The following is a 17500-nucleotide window of genomic DNA, read 5'->3' on the forward strand; positions in this document are numbered from 1 at the left end:
CGCATTCCGAATCACGATCTCGAAAATTGCTTCCACTCGGGCGCGACCTCGCTTCTCCTCCTCTCAAGAAGTTGAAGAAAAAGCTGGAACCCCATCCCGAGCCGGTGAAAGCTCGCCACCCTTGAGAGGGCATTGGGCCCGTCCGACTTGCCGAAATCAGGAGGAAAAAAGGTATTCGAGACTGGCAGAGACGAAGTGCACAAAACATCTGTGCGTGTGCGCGATCGACGAGGGCGCCCTCGCCGCCGTCGCCACCGCCGCCACCAACGTCGCCGCCGCCACCACCACCTCCGTTAGGGTCGAGGCTAGCGAACATCGTTGACGCCGACGGCTGGCGCAGTTTCAGAGCCACGCAAGTGGCCGCGCGCGCTACTTGCCACGGAGCTTGCGAGCTTGCGGTGGTCGCGACGCCTAGCCGCGTGCCGGTTCTCCCGCGATTATCATGTGCCCTATTGGTGCGATGCGTTTGGTGATTTTCCTCGGGCTCTTTCTCTGCTCCGGTAAGTACGGTTCACGTGTAGCCAATTTAATCGTACACACGTATAATTAGATTTAGTGTAATAGTGGCCTTGTGCCTTCACATGCGTCCCTGTCAATGCTGAAATGGCGTTTTTTAAAAAGTCGCACTTGGATTATTTTGTTTAAGGGGCTTTTAATGCTTCATAAAATTATAATCACGAGGACAATTTTCAACTTTCTCCCCGTTATCCTCGGTGCGATGTTTCATGAAATATCTGTTTTTTTTCTTTCTTTTTTTTATAGATGGTGGCAGTTGTTAAGCACTGCACGGATATTAATCATTACCGTTATTTCTTTTAATGAAAAAGTTACAGTTTTAAAAGTTACCTATCAGAAAGTTAATTTCATACGAGGTATAATCACTTGGTATGGGTTATTTTTTTAATGCTTCTCGATGTCATTTACAAGTAATTTCCAATGATTTATTTATTTATTTAATTTTTTTTTTTTTTATAACTGCTGTTACACACTATTATTTTAATAAAACCACTCATCTTTGCCATTATTATTATGTTAATAATAATATAAATAAATTATCATGATTTGTAATCTTATTTTATTATGGAAATTTCATTATGAAAAACTTGGAAATATTGTTGGCCACGAATTCTGGTATCTTAAATCACATCGAAAAGTATATTTATACCTGCACTTTCGCTAAGAAAAATATACAAAACCGTCAATTTAAAATATGAAAATAAAACTTTAACAAATTTATGTAAACTAATTTAAAATTAATATTTGCATTGGAGTTCTAAAGTGAACAATTAAATTATTTGAATATTTATTTTACTTCGTTTGATAAGTTACTTGAGCAAATTAACTTAGCAGAGATTAAGATTTCAAAGTAATTTAAACTCATTTTCACTGTTTAAAATATACGTAAAGTATAAATGCAAATATAAGTGAAATAGAGTTGCCATGGTTTTATTTAAAAAAAAAAAAAAATAGAACGTTTGTTGAAATGAATTTTATTAAACCCGATAATGGCAGAAAAAATCATTTAAATTACTCCATATATTGCATTAAAAATTTTTATGAAAATATAAATAAGAATTTCCTCTTCTATCGTGAATAAAATAGCTAATAATATTTTAAAAAACAAAAAAACCGAAACTTTTTGGACATTAAACGATATAAAGCTATTTTCATTAATAACAATATTTTATAATAATTAAGGAACTGAAATTAGGCACTATGACAAATAAGAAATTAGACAATTTATTAAAATGAATACAAGTAAGTCAATAAATAAGCGAACTGCAATATTATTTCGAATACTTTGTATTTTAAATATTTATATAATAATATTGTAAAATTTTGTTCAACCAAATTATTACATAAATGCCAATATACCATTAAGAGACTATTAAAAACTATTATTTTTTAATGTTTAAATAGTTATACTTAATAATATACGAGGAATTAAAAATATTTATTATGAGATATTTAAGTAAATGATAATTTAATGATAATTTAATGATATATGTTAAAAATATTATTGTATTCATATTAATTATTTATAAATAACATTAGCAATGTAGAATATATTAATTTTCATGATTTAAATTTACTTGAATTGCTTGCAAATTTAATGAATAATGATCAAGATGCGTATTAATTACTTGTCCCCGCTGTAATAAAATTTTGAAAAGATTTCATGAGAAAATCGAACTTTTAATAAATTCATAAAAAAAGCGAGAGCCCCTGTTTATAATATATCTGTTTGTTTATGTAATTTTTAATTGATTTCAATTTTAATTGATAAACAAATATTTATTCACATTGCAAATTATAAATATTGAAAAATGTTTAAATTACGCAGATTTAAAAGAAAAATAAATAATAAAAATCGAAATTTGTGACAGGTATTAAAACTTTTTAAATGAGAATGAGAAAACACTGGATAAAAGAGAGTTAAAAAGAAAGACAAATTTAAATTATTCAGAGCATATTACATGGCACGTCAGAACTAAAATTATGAAATAGAGAATAATAAAGTGACCGGTAGAAAATTTATAAATAATCATGACATGCATTATTAGCCTTATAAGGTATAGAAAGGAAAGTAGATCGAGAAAATGGCATATAAGTCAGATGAGCTAAACTATATTTGAAAAACGAACTCCTCAACGTGTTAAAGAACATTTCAATTAATCATAAAGTACTTGCTAAAGTTTCATCGATGCAGCCAACGTAAAAAGCCATGAGGGAGTTAATCCCTCGGCTCGGTCATTTTACGTGGTGGTTATCCTCCTCATTCGAGATTCTCATCTCGAGTGCAACTGGCTTTAAGTACCTCCGACATCCCGAAAAGAAACAATGTGTGCGCGAAATTCAGGATCGATGCAGAAACATTGGAATAAGGACACGTAGAGGAGATAGTATTGGAGGCTTGTGTATACAAAATAATCAGATACTTCGGTTTCGATAGAGTATCTTTTAAATATGACGAACTGCAATTATAGCTACTCTCGGTACTAACTTTTTGTAAATCAATGAAAGAAACTTTATAATTTTGAAGCGGATATCGATGAATTTCTTTTTTATCTTAAGTTTGCCCGAAACCTTTTGAGTATACAAATTTTAACATTGTCGTCATTAAGCTGTAAGTTCGAAGAATGGAAAATTATTGAGTTGTGGGTTGAAAGTGTGTTGTATTTATAAATTCTAACAACATTTGCTCACTTGTTAGATTGTTTTTGTAATAAATTAATTTTTTTTAACTTAATTTAAGTTAAACTTGTCTTTCAATTTTAGTTAATCGATGACTTTTCTCCTCCAAAAAATGTGCAATATTCAAGCTTCTAAATACAAAAACAAAAACAAAAAACAAAAATAAACTTCATGATATATATTGATAATTAATTTTTATACTTTTCATAAGATTATCGATAGAGACAAAAAACAATTATGCTTATTTACGCGTTATTCTTCAATTAATATTAATATATTATTAACGTCTCATGCTGCTACTTAGTTGTCAATTTAAAACGAATGTAATAATGGTGCAGCGGTTCGATATATTTATACTCCTTTACATGTAAATTACAATTAATTATTCTATTTGTGCATAAATTTTTAAAAGTACTTAATTTACAAAGCATGAACCCATGTACATTCAGTATACAGGAATACAATTTTATTTTAACAACAAAAAAGTTCGCCAGTACTCACTTAGAGATAGATATTGATCATGTAATATCATTATATTTTACGTTTGTAATTTTCTCTTCTCTGATTATTTATATAAATATATGACCTTTAGAATTAATTTAATATTGCAATGTTTTAAGAAAACTCGGTACTTTTAAAAGGCATAAAATAGTAGAAAAATAAAATTGATCAAACGAGAGATATTAAAATTTCTATTAGCAAACACTCTCGTAAATGTTGAAAACTTACTTTGTATTATAAATGAACAATACTTTGAATATAATTATTTAATTTTATAGAATTTAAAATGATATTGAATGTAATTATTCTATACTATTAGGATAATGAAAAAGCGAATCTTTATCGGTTCGTTCCTTTATCAATACATTATATTTTTACAAAATAACCCCATTTGCTATGCCAAAATGCCATTATATATACCACGTATGTATAAAGCTTTATTTATTAATCGACGAGAAGACCATTTGCATTTTAGTTTATGATCAAAGAAAATGTATATAATGCATTGATCTACAAAGGCTTACAAACATATATATATATATATATATATATATATATATATATATATAGTTTAAATATCAATTTAAACTATAAAGAATGGACATTCGATGTTAATATATCGTCGAAATCAATTCATTTAGCTATTTGACGGTAATAAAAAAAAAAAAAATAAGATGAATAAAAATATTCATAAATAGATAGTCTACATTTGCTTGCATTCAAAATGTGCATATTTACTTTATTCAACATCATACGTTAAACATCAACATTCGCGTTAGACGTCGATTACAATTTCATCATTTACGATATCCATAGCAATCTCGGGTGACTACTACACATAATTCAAAATTCTAAACTAGCTATTCCAACGAACCCTGACACTTTCTTGTACAAACATATCTGGGCGTATATAGTAGTTCACGGACATGTCCTTATTTATTAAATCATTTATTTGTTTTCATGCGATTTCATAGGATATATTTGAGTTCAATAAGTTTGATCATAAGTTTATAATTAATCTTTCGATTGGACGGAAAAGCTTTACGTGTATATATTAATCGTTTGATGTTAAATTCGACAAGTCATTAAAAATCTTAATCAAAAAAGTCTTAAAAGTTTAAAATCGCAAATAAAAGAATTTTGATTCCATTTTTCAAATAAAAGATTATTGCTTTTTACATGTTTATCTATAGTTTTCATATGAATTTTCAGTACCTAATGATTTTACGTTAATACGCTATCAAATCTCTTTACTTAAACATACTTTGAATTTTCATAACTTCATTTGAAACATGTTGAAAAAAAGGTTCAAGCATTTATTTAAAAGGATGTTGTTGGCGTTGAATATAGTGTTTTCCCATTCGCATGACCAGTGAAATCTTCGTCATCTGCAAAAGCTCTTTATTTCAAAAGTCTCATATTTGTATAGAAGCTGAGTGCGACACACTGACGAACGATAACTTCTCCAACATACATTTATCCCATAACAAACAGCCGAGTAATTTCTTTGACAAAAAAATACCGAGCTCCTTTTCTCGACTTTTTGCCATTTTTATTCAGAATCATTAACGAACTGCCTATAACTGTCCGTAATTATATTGCCAACCATATCCCCGTGCTTGTCAAGCTACAATTACCAACGCGCGATACGAAATATCTTAGTCATCAAAATCCTTGGAATTTTTAACCTGCATAATTTCATGCGTATAGGTAATGTTTTGCGATAAAGAGAAATACTTGCCGAGGTCGTCTTTCGATACTGCGCTCGGCTTTCTCGCCTTTCTCACGTAGCCCTTCCTCGTTAGGAGAATTGAATTAATTTAACTACCACCACCACTACTACTACTACTACTACTACTACTACTAACACAACCAACATAAATGCCGCTGCTCTTGCTCCATGCATCCGCTACTTAAGCCACCGTACCTTCGGACAATAAAAGATTATTAAAGAATACAAATATGCATTGAAGAAAGCGTTATTGCTGTGAGATAAAGTTCATTCACTGGGTACGAAGACGAAGACGATGGCTTTTCATAATGCATATTTTCTTATTCGAAGGATCGAAAAAGCAAGCGTCAAAAACATTTCCATTAAGTTTCCCTCGACTTTTAATAATCGTGTAAAATTTTTAATCGACAGTTTTGTTTGAACAATGAACTATGATAAATGGAATTTAACGGCTTACAAAGTCTACCTAACGGATGATTATTTAGGCTGATCGATTGTAATTTTTACTTAAGGGGTTTAGGTCATTTCATTAGTAACATTAATTTACTACGATAATTCACACTATAAAAACATATATTTAGATAAAATATTTCAAAACGTCAAAACGTCAAAACGTCGTTAAACGCAACTCCTTCGACACGATCAATCTGCATTTTTTTAAAATTATTCTAACCATTTTAAAGCCAAACTCTTCGTAATAATTCAATCTTTGTAATTTTATGTACTTAATTTTATGTAGATTAATTTACAACTATCGACACAGCTGTTAATAAAATATTATATTTTGAATTATTTTCATTATTATATTTCAGAAAATTGCCGATAACATTAAAAACTTGATCGAACTATATATTGTAAATTTTAAAATACGTTAATTTTCTGAAACTGTTACTTTTTCATAGATTCATAAATAGAATCGTTAATTAATCAAAGAAATATTTTAATTACAATAATTAATATACAAATATGAAAGCTGACAGATAATCATATATTAAAGATAATTATTACCGTAATTTAAATAAAAAATTTCAAATTATCATTTCATGGAAAAACTTGGACGATGAACTTTGTAATTGTACTTCACACTTAAGACAATATTTATTTTTTTAAATAAAAACTTAGATTTTATCATCAAGAAGAATGAATTGTGTATTCATTAAACATAACAATTATCTTTATGAAAAATTAAGTTATTAATTACTTTAATTTTGTCATATCGTTTAATTTCTCTATTTTAATTTCCAGTATTTAATAAAAAATCAATGCAATAATTTTTTAATTTAAAATTGTATGCATTAAACATAAATATTTATTCATAAAATATCTTTACTAATAACTATCCCATCTAACTAACTCAATATAAGTACTTGGATATCTCAAATTTTGATTTCAGCATTCAAAATATATATATATATGTTATGCAAAAAATAATATAATTATTATGGAATTCATGAAAACATTTTTATTTTGAAAAATTATTTTTTCTAAGTTACAATACAATTCCTTAATGTAAAATATTGAATGAATTTTAAGAAAATATATATTGTGTGCTTTAAAATGCATCAAATAATGATAAAATAAAAGAAAACGTAAAGAAATATGAATTTTCATACAAATATTGCAAATTTAATATATAAACATATTTAATGTACGACACATTTATAAATAAAGATGTATTTGTATCTTTTATTATTTACATTAGCATAGAAAAAACTTATCTAATACACATAGAGTGTATAATATACTTTTTTTTATTAATAATAATAATAAAAGTTCACTGAGTAATTTCTATACATATATATGCAGTTAGATGAAATACCTCTATATAAATTCAAGAAATTTAACTATGAATTTAAGCATGAAATCAAGTTGGTAGAAAAGTTAAAATATGTATTTTTATATTTATTCAGTTACATAATTACCTTAAATGGAATTCTGTTTTTATTATACAAGGAGTCTTTTGCAAATATAACTTATTTTTGTCATAAATTTCTAAAAAATGTTTTAAATGAAAAATTATGCAATATTTTATAAAACCTTCTACAAACTAATTAAAAAATCTGTTTAAAAAATATGAATATTATTTTGTAAATATAATTTTACTCTTGCTATAAGTTACATTTTAATTAAGTCTATTTAAAGATAACCGAGAATGAAAATTTTTTGATAGTTACTTTTGAAATAGTATTTAGCATTTACACTTTAATATCGTTTAAAAAATCATTACATTAACGTTAAACAAATTTTGTTTACTTCTATGGAATTCCCTACTGCATATATAGAGCGTATTACAAATTTTTCTTGAATTTCTCACTATGGATATTACCAAGCTCAGATATGGAATATAAGCTTACAAAAGCCAGAATGTAGTTTTTAAATTTTTATCGTTGGAAACAAATTTGCAAATACATCGTTAAATTATTTTTAAAAAATCGCAACAAGAATAATTTTACTACTAGAGAAAGCTTGTATTCGTAAAAAATAAAATTTCCATTCCATATCGAAGAAAAGATCTCATAATTCATTTACACGATAAACTTTAATTCAAATTTCAAAAAACTTCAAGCACTTAAACGGAATGCAAAATCAGATAAATATAGCCACCTATGTACAATATTATTTTTAAAGTGTAAAAATCAAATTCCCATTCGACAGTTATTTCGGTATTATAAAAAAAGTATGTTTGAGAGAAATCTGAAAGGATAAGGTTTCTATAAGGCGAGAAACAAGCAATGGAAAGGGCATTATCGAGGCCCGACGTCTACTGCAAATCTATTTTGCTGCAGATTCCGTCTAATAAAACTTAATGTCAAGCCTCGTAAGAAACGTAGAAATAGTAAGGGTGGCGTAGACCAGAAGGAAAGGATGGAAGAAAAAAGGAATTATATGAGATAGAAAATGAGAGTGTATGGGAAAATGAGAGAGAAGAAATTCTAAAAGTAAAAAAAAATATATGTACAATGGAAATGGGGGCGAGATAAGAAGAAAAATTGAGCATCGGAAAATAAAAGTGATAAGCGGTATAAAATATAATGATTTGATTTTGATTCAATTTATGTATTATGAGAAAGTTCGTAGACTACGAGAAAATACACCCATCACAAAGAATTATATAATAATATTTCGTAATATCATAAAAAATTATGAATCAGTTTTGAAAAGAATAATATAAATTATTTAAAACATTATTATTTTCAAGGATTTCTTCTCCCTCTATACGATCTATTAGATGATCCCTTACAATATTTCAAAAAAACTACAAAATGCCATATGTCTTTCATCATAACATAATATTACATATTTTCTTTTTCAAATTAAGCATATAATAAAATTGTATATAATTAATTATATATATTACAATGTATTAATTTGAATTGAAAAAGAAACTGACATTCTTAAGTCTTAAAATATGTATTTTTCTTTCAACCATTCTAAAAAAACTTAAACAACGTTGCCAACAAGAAAATGTAATGAAGGAATGATCGATACCATTACAAAGCAAAAAATTTTACTCGTGCAAAACATAGATTATTGAAATAATTGCTAATGACAAAGAAAAGCGGAAGAGATAAAGACTGAGAAGAGTAGAGAGAGAGAGAGAGAGCAGAGAGAGAGCAGAGAGAGAGAGAGAGAGAGAGAGAGAGAGAGAGGGCACAAGAGCGGGAAAAGAATAGAGGAGATGAAAATATTTTAGCTGATGCGATACGGCGTAGATAAGAAATAATCGCCCCTCGTGAAAAAAATAACCCGAAACAGGTAAAATACCTTTTGCTCTCACAATCATTGATTATGAATATAGGGAATTGTATACTTTACAACTATACTATTCACATGTACAATATTATAAGATCAATACTATTTTTATTTTCTCGGTCTAAGTTAAAACTGCCAAAGACTAGTAGTTCGGCGTTTCTTAAGTCTACTTTAATTTAATAAGAATGATTTGTAAGTAAAAAAATAATTCTTATGAATATTTTATAAAATTAAATTAACTCATACATCTTATGTATAAAATATTCTTTAATAGATAAAATTAAATCGATATTTTATCTATCACATGTGGGCCGAATCACATGTGACTTTCTCAATTTTGGTAAAGAAGTACAGTTTATTGAAGTTTATTAAAATTATTTACTAAAATAACTTAATTATATTGACAAAAAAATAATACCTTTAAAACATATGTTGCGAGATTTAATTAAACAAACATAAATCCCCTTTATCAATATAATGAAATCGTATTGAATTATTGTTCTACGTTTTTTCAATTGAATTACCACTCCGAATAGCGAGCATATTGTAATTTGTATTAAATTCTTATTAACAAAGCAAACTCTTAACTACTTGACAATATCGTATTCTAACTAATTGTCTATAATTATTGAAAATAACATAAAGTAACAATCAAGCAATTGGGCGAAAGTAACGTCGATCCTATTTTCATCATCGCAATTCATCGACTCACTTATTAGGAATAGCGAAAATATTTGGAAAGCATTACCGAGGTGACGAGAACAAAAAACAAAACAAAAGAAAAAAGAAAAAGTGATTATTCCAACCGAGCACTGTCTGCTAAAATCGTAATATCATTTTCGTTTATGTCTGGCCTAATATCTGGCAATAACCTGTGGCTGTAATAAATGTACTATAAAAGAGGCGAGGAGATACGTCTCGCGTCGTTCGCCCGTACGAAATTTCTTTCCCCCCTTAACGCTCCTGCTTTTCTTTTCCTTCCTCACCTCTATGTGCGAGCTGCTCATCGTTAACGTAAAACTTGAAAAATAAGGGCAGAACTCGCGCATACATTGATTGGACTACGAAGGAGATTTAATAAATAAATACGGTGCTGAGATATCAGCTCGCCCAATTTCTCATATTATTTATAATATCGTCTCCTTCCTTGTTTATCGTTTTTTTTTTTTTTCGATTTTTTGATTTTTGTTTTTCCGTTTAAGCTATCCAGTGAACTACCGCAATGACCATCATATAATCAACATTTTCGCGGCTTCATTTAGGCCCCTAAATTTCCGATAATTTATTAACGACGCCCATGTGTAATCATTAGTGCTACAAATCTTATGAGAGAAGACTTATAAATATTTTTAGTGTATTTTACATTCTTCCAGGAATTTTCTGTGTTTACTATCATAGCGTCGTTGTTTTTAATTTTATATATGTATACATGAAAATGGAAATTAATTTACTTTCAGTTCAAGAAATTCTGCTTTTCTACGTTTAAAGTTTTTACGATTATTAACATTTTAATAAAACGAACGATATTTAATTATCTACTGATTACCAATTATTTTCTAACTTACAACGGAACGGTTGAAAAAATTTAAAAAGCCTATAGAAACTTCTTTTAATGAACTCAGATTATTAATCTTGTTATAAGTTTGTAAGAAGCCCTGATGTTAATCTTCCCCTAATATCGCATTACATTATATATAAAATATATAAGTTTATATGAATTTAGTTGCTTCTGGCATTCCAATTTAAAGTATGATAATAATAATAATTACTTGAATAATTTTTAAGGAAAATCATGTAATAATGAATAGGCTGAAAATATATGATTTATTTTTATTTGAAATTTATTACGATAACAGTTATTGACAATAGAAATAGATTATACGCTCTACGTAAGAAATATATTTATTCATCGATCGATGTCATTAGCACAATAAAAGAAATAAAATTTATCTCCATATGGCGTATTTTCATTAGAAAAATCAAAATCTCTCTTCACTTTCTAAATAGTCTTTAAATTCTAAAATATTATTTTCATGAACAAAGTCAGGTACTACTTTTGTCGGAATGAGAGAGAGAGAGAGAGAGAGAGAGAGAGAGAGAGAGAGAGAAAAGTTTCATATTATTAAAACTTTATATTTATTATATTTTAATATTTTATTCGATTTAGGCTTTTTAATTAACTGTCGTTACGAGGGACGTAAATTGACATTATGAGTGTTTAATGGACAAATCCGTTGCACGAGTAGTTTGATAAAATTAGCAAAATTGGAGAATGGCAATTCGCAGCTAAGGACTCTTTTAAAATCCGTAAGGCTCGTTGAGGGATAATCAATTTAAAAAAAAATTGAAAATGTAGAAAAATAGGAGCTGCGATGCGACACCTCGAGCCCCTCGATAAAACTCAAGGGAAATCTTAAAGAAATTGTAGATAAGGGACGTTTAGCGAATGATTCACGCGTAGATAAAACACTGCCGATTGGCTGCAATCCACAGCCAGCGGACAATGTCGGAAAAATCACTCGGCAAAAACCACACGCAAAGCCGCGCTCACGCAATGAAAAAGCACTCGGAGGACGGGGGGAGGGAAGACAAAATGGAGCGGCTTGCGTGCGCTCCAAATCTTGATCCTTTTTTCGATAAGCGCGGGACGGCACGGCTCTTGCGACGACCATTAAATTGCTTTTACGATGTGCTACCGGCGTTGAGGTCCTGGCGTCGTTACCTTGGTTAAAAAGGGGAGAGGGCCGCGGGTGAAATAAAAGCCTTGGGTCGAGAGGCACGAATCCGAGGGAGCGACCATCGGCTCAGGACGGACCTTCGTGGATTGTGCACTACCGCGGTACCAAATTCGCTCTCTCTCTCTCTCTCTCTCTCTCTCTCTCTCTCTTTCATTGCGTCACAACAGCGAAGTTTCGTTACACAGCGCATAAAGAATGATTTTATAAATGAGAGAGGGAGAGAGAGAGAGAGAGAGAGAGCATTGTAATTTTCAAGGATCGCTGTTACGGACTCCATTCATAATTAAGAAGTTTGAAAAGTTTTATTTTCGCGTCAAGTTGGTTCCGCTGAATAGTACCGGAAGGCTGTGTAGGTTAAGGTGTAAATTTTTCACTTGTACTATTTTTTAATATTTCTGAAAATTCTACGTCAATGGTGAATACTAACAGAAATATATAATTTTATGGCACTTTTTTTTTTTACTGCGTAATAAAAATACCTTTTCAAAAATTCTATTAGAATTTACACTATTTTTAATCCAATTTTTTTAATAAAATCTTGAAAAACTAATGAATTTTCTGCGGTTGCGCGGAATACTTAATTATTTGAATAATACTGTCAATGTCACTATCGTGACGCCATTAAATTAATTAATTTCATTTCTTCAAACGACTCCAGGTTTGTTAATTTTATTTCCTAATTCGTTTAAATTCGTTTTGAAATATAGTGTGTACCGCACATACAATTAATTCTACAGCTAAAAACTATTTACTCTCTGAAATATAATTCCATATTTTTTCATCGAATTTTATTATGAAATCGTTTTTAAATCACAATAACCCACGTAATAATAAAAATGCACGCGAAGCTGAACACTGAAGAACAAACCTTTATTTTCATTATTATATGCCTCATATTCGTTATACGAGGCAAATATATTAACTTTTGTAAATTGCAATTACGTAATATTGGGAGGCAATGATGTTCATAAAATATTTATATAGTTATATTATTTACGACCGTGTTTATCGCAAAATTAATATTATTATCATCCTGATTTTCTAATAATTTATTAGATTAATTATTACATTAATCTGCCAATAGTTGAGATATAAGCGGAAATGACATTCAAACAGCATGATATTTGCAAGGACATATGGATAATTTTTTTCAAACATGCTAATAATAAACGACTACCAGTCGGTGAACATAATCAATTACGTATAAATAGCAAAGTGATCGTAAGTTTTGAAACAACTGCAACATTCAACGCTGTTGAGCATCTCGAAATCCACTTTGAAGATTTACGATTAATAAAGCTACTTTCACGGCTTTATACATGTGATCCAAAGTAGAAAACAATCAAGAGCACAATGAACTATTCTAGAGACCCGTCTACCATTGATTAATCGAATCTGCTTCTGGTCACGCTCGCACACATTCATACGTGCTTGATGGCGCAGCTTTGAGAGACTAACTCGATAATCGTACTTCTAATTCACTTGGAGCCCGGGCGTACCATAGTAAGTAGAGACGCTTCCACGTATAAACGAATGAGCTTCTCCGGGGCATCCTGTCGAGTTCAAGTTCATGGTAGGACGCGCTGGACTGCGAATATCCACGTGCACGTATCGATTTATGGATTTGAAAGGTGAATGCGCGTTTGGATTTCTGATTCGGCCGATGCTCGCACTATTACTGTTAACTAAAAAGGAGTGATAGGATTTACGAGATGAGTTATGGAATAGTGATCGAGGTGTTATTCAACGTGATATATTTTTTTCTTTTTTTTTTTTTTCTACAACGATAATGTAATATCGAAGGCTTTAATGCAATAAAATCCATTCTATCATTGACCGAGTCTTGCGCCTAATGAACGAGCGTAAATTATACTGTAATCTCTCCTACTCCTCCTCCTCCTCCTCCTCCTCCTCCTCCTCCCCTCCCCCTCACCCCAATATATGATAAAATATTATTATACGTAAGACGACTTATAAGGAATTTAAAGCATATACAAAATAAGGATAGAGCTTAAAAAGTGTATTTTTAAAATGGGATTCTTCGCACGACTGTCATTTTTAATGAAAATATTAGACTTTTTTCTATAAGAAAAAAATCTTCTTAAAAAATATATGTGCACAAGATACATTTCCATTAGCGTTTCTTACTACTTTCTGCTTACTTTTCTAGTTTAGTGCACCCCAAGGTAGTTTAAGAAACTGCCCTCAATTTGCGGCGAGCAATAATGTAGTTTGAAATAAAGTTTTCTAGTAAACTTGAAAATTTCAAGTCTAATTTACTAAAACATGTACAAAATTCATCTCGATATTACCATAAGCTTTGAATGAAACAAATATTTTTGTTACTTAATTCATTCGACAATCAAGTGCTTTAATTGCAATAATATCGACGATATTATTACTTTCAACGATATAAAAAGAGCTTACTAACGAATATTTAATAACGAATACGAAAATTAATATTTCTCAGCAATAATGAATATATATATATATATATATATATATATAATATGAACATATACATATAAATTATTTGTTATATTTTTGGTCCAATTAACGTAAATTATTCAATATTCCGACTTTCTTGTCTTAAGTAGCATAAAATACAATTTCCTATGGATAAATAAATCATATTAGTATAAATATAGAGATTACTATATATTACTTTTACTAATTTCCATCAACAACTTTATGATACCAACATAAATGTAGAAGCATATGCACTTGTAATTAAAAGTTTACATTCGGCAGAAGGAATCAAACGTTTTTCCAACCTAACCATTAATTAGAAAATATATAATTCTTCACGTTTTTTTTTTTTTAATAATTATTAAAGAACTAATTTATGAATAAAAGGATTTTAAGCGACAGTAGCTGCATAATCTAATAATATTTTACAATAAGCATTTTATAAACATATTTTCATTTTAATGGGAAAAACTTTCCGTATTGAGGAAAGTCAATTGCAGTAATAACGTATATAACAAAATATATTATAGAAAGTTATAAGAGAATATAAATTTTTTAACTATTAAAATACTAAATCATGATATGCAAATCTTTTAATAATATTTATGGTTTATATCAGCAAAAAAAGAGAATAATATTTGATAATTTTGATAAATAGATACATATATATATACACATAATTTTTTTAATTTATTAATATAAAAATTTCTACGAGAGAAATTTGACTAACATATTGATATAAATTTAATTTATTAATATTAATTTAAATATGAATTTAAATTCTAGATTAACACTGATTTATTATAGAAGTCAAAAATAATTTGAGAGGAAATTGGCAGATAAAATTACACTATAAATATAAATACCACAAGTCATATCAGATTTTATTATAATTTGAATATTTTTTAATGAATTTCATAATAGCCTAGAATTACGGATAATTTGATGAATAATTTATTATTAATTTTCAATAATATTTCATCAGTGCCTGTAAAATATAATCAAACTAATTGCTTGGCCATTTCAATTTGAAACAGACCGTTCGACGTTTTTTATTTTTATGATTATAAAGAAAATGTTTGCATTTTCATGTTATTTCATTACCTTTCTATTGTTATACATTTTATATCCTCTATTATTATATAAAACTTATTTGTAAAAATTAGCTTTTCATCCATATTCGTATAGGAATAAAAGTTTCAAACTGATTTATTGACATGTAATTATTTATTGATCAATACATAAGCCGTGAAGTTGACGGTTCCCCTCATTTATTTTCCATAAGAATTTTAATCTTATTTTAAATTAACAAATTAAATTCGGTTTATAGATCGGACAAAAATTGAGTAAAAATGAAACGAAGTTACTTGGAATTATGTTTTCGAAAATTAATCGACATTTACATTCTAAATACTTCCATATGCGAATTGGATATTTTTTTCTCAATCAGTAGTCTTTGTTCCGAAATAATACAAAATATACGCAAATAAATATTGTATTTTTTTTTTTTCTAAAGTTAAATAATTTGAATAATATTCGTCTCGGTATAAATTTTAATGTACGCGCAATATTGCAATCAGAAATTTTTCATATTTAAATAAATGCAATTTAATAGTAAAGTTATTTATCAAACAAGCATAATATTAATAAATTGATTAAAATATAACCCTAATCATTTCATGTACAAATTACTCTTATCATATATTAACAATCTATATAAATTGTGATCTCCGCTTCGATAAACATTTTTCGATTTATTTTTAATGGCGACATTGAAGTCTGAACAAATTTGAGTGACCCTTGTGAACCTGCAGAGGACTACTATGCTATTAACTTTTCAGAATACTTCCAAGTGGCTCCATTGTTTCTTCCCTCCTCCGAGGAAGTCCCTTTCCATTATCTGCCGTTAGCATAGAAATTCTACTTGGGTGGTACGGGGGTTGATATGCATCTACAAAGTTCCCTAGAAAGGGTCCCAGGACCCGCAGATATTCTACGAATTAATTTAACATTGATAAAAAAGAGATTTAAATCGAGACATTTACGCTTAAAGCATCCTATGTCCTTGAAATTTATGTATATATATATATATATATATATATATATATATATATATATATATATATATATAAATAAATAAATAGTTTTATTTTCTAGTATTACGTCGATTGTCACGTTTTAATAACTGCTAATTCATTTTTTTATTGTAGTATAAATATGTTTCTATGTAGTATTAGATATACACTTTTTTACTATGTACTCGAATTTTGAAAAGTAACACTATTTGAATTACAAATTAAATGTATAAATTATGTGACATAAATAAGTGAAGTATATAAATTAAAACACAATAGAAATTTATTTTGTGATGATACTATTCCAACCATACTTTTTTACAATGAGAAATATGTTACTTAATAAATGTGTTTTAACATTTTTTAAAGCCCGTTTTCACTGAGGGCGAATAAAACGACTTAAAGTAATTCCAGAATAGATTATATATACTAATAAATTATTATTATCTGGGTTTTATAGTATCTAACTGTATTCTATATTTCATATGTTAGTAAATAATATAAAAACTATATGGGTACATGGATAATATTAAATACTTCTTCCTTATTTGATTTAAATTTCTAAAATACTAACGCATCTTCATAATCCGTAAGACTAGTATCCTCTTTAAAAAATTAAATCATGAACTATTAACAATATATCGACTGTGCATTCTAATTTTCTTTCAAACGATATTATGTTTCGTATTGAAAAATAGCTGTTGAAAAAGTAAGAAGAGCGTAAGTGTGAGATTAGTAGTGTTTTTTTTTTAATTGAATAATGAAAATTCAAGTTATCGCCTTGTCCTTAAAAATTTACACGGATGCATTAATTATTTCTCTTGTGCGTCGCAACACCAGCACATCCACGACTGCAGAAAGCCTTATATTCCAAGAGTCTCTACATCTCCATTTTTATATCTGCCGACGACTACACATATGCATAAATCGTACATAAAACGCAGATACTCGCGCGTGTATGTATATATTACTTTGGCTCCCCTTCGTAATGTCGCGGAGAGGGGCATATTCAAAAGAATAAAAATCCCTCCTTGCGA

At 28.8% G+C, this 17500-nt stretch overlaps 1 protein-coding gene across 1 annotated transcript in view; it reads left to right on the top strand.

Annotated features, from left to right (window-relative positions):
- Positions 1-357: 357 nt before the first annotated feature.
- The window catches only part of LOC105367693 (uncharacterized), a 71587-nt gene continuing 54444 nt past the window's right edge, over positions 358-17500 (top strand). The window contains exon 1 of the mRNA XM_011506462.1: positions 358-500. Coding sequence (XP_011504764.1) covers positions 443-500 — 58 coding nt within the window. The 5' untranslated portion in view covers positions 358-442. The remainder of the gene's footprint in view (positions 501-17500) is intronic.

The sequence above is a fragment of the Ceratosolen solmsi genome, unplaced genomic scaffold (genome assembly GCF_000503995.2).
Source record: "Ceratosolen solmsi marchali unplaced genomic scaffold, CerSol_1.0 scaffold7, whole genome shotgun sequence".
Taxonomy (NCBI): domain Eukaryota; kingdom Metazoa; phylum Arthropoda; class Insecta; order Hymenoptera; family Agaonidae; genus Ceratosolen; species Ceratosolen solmsi.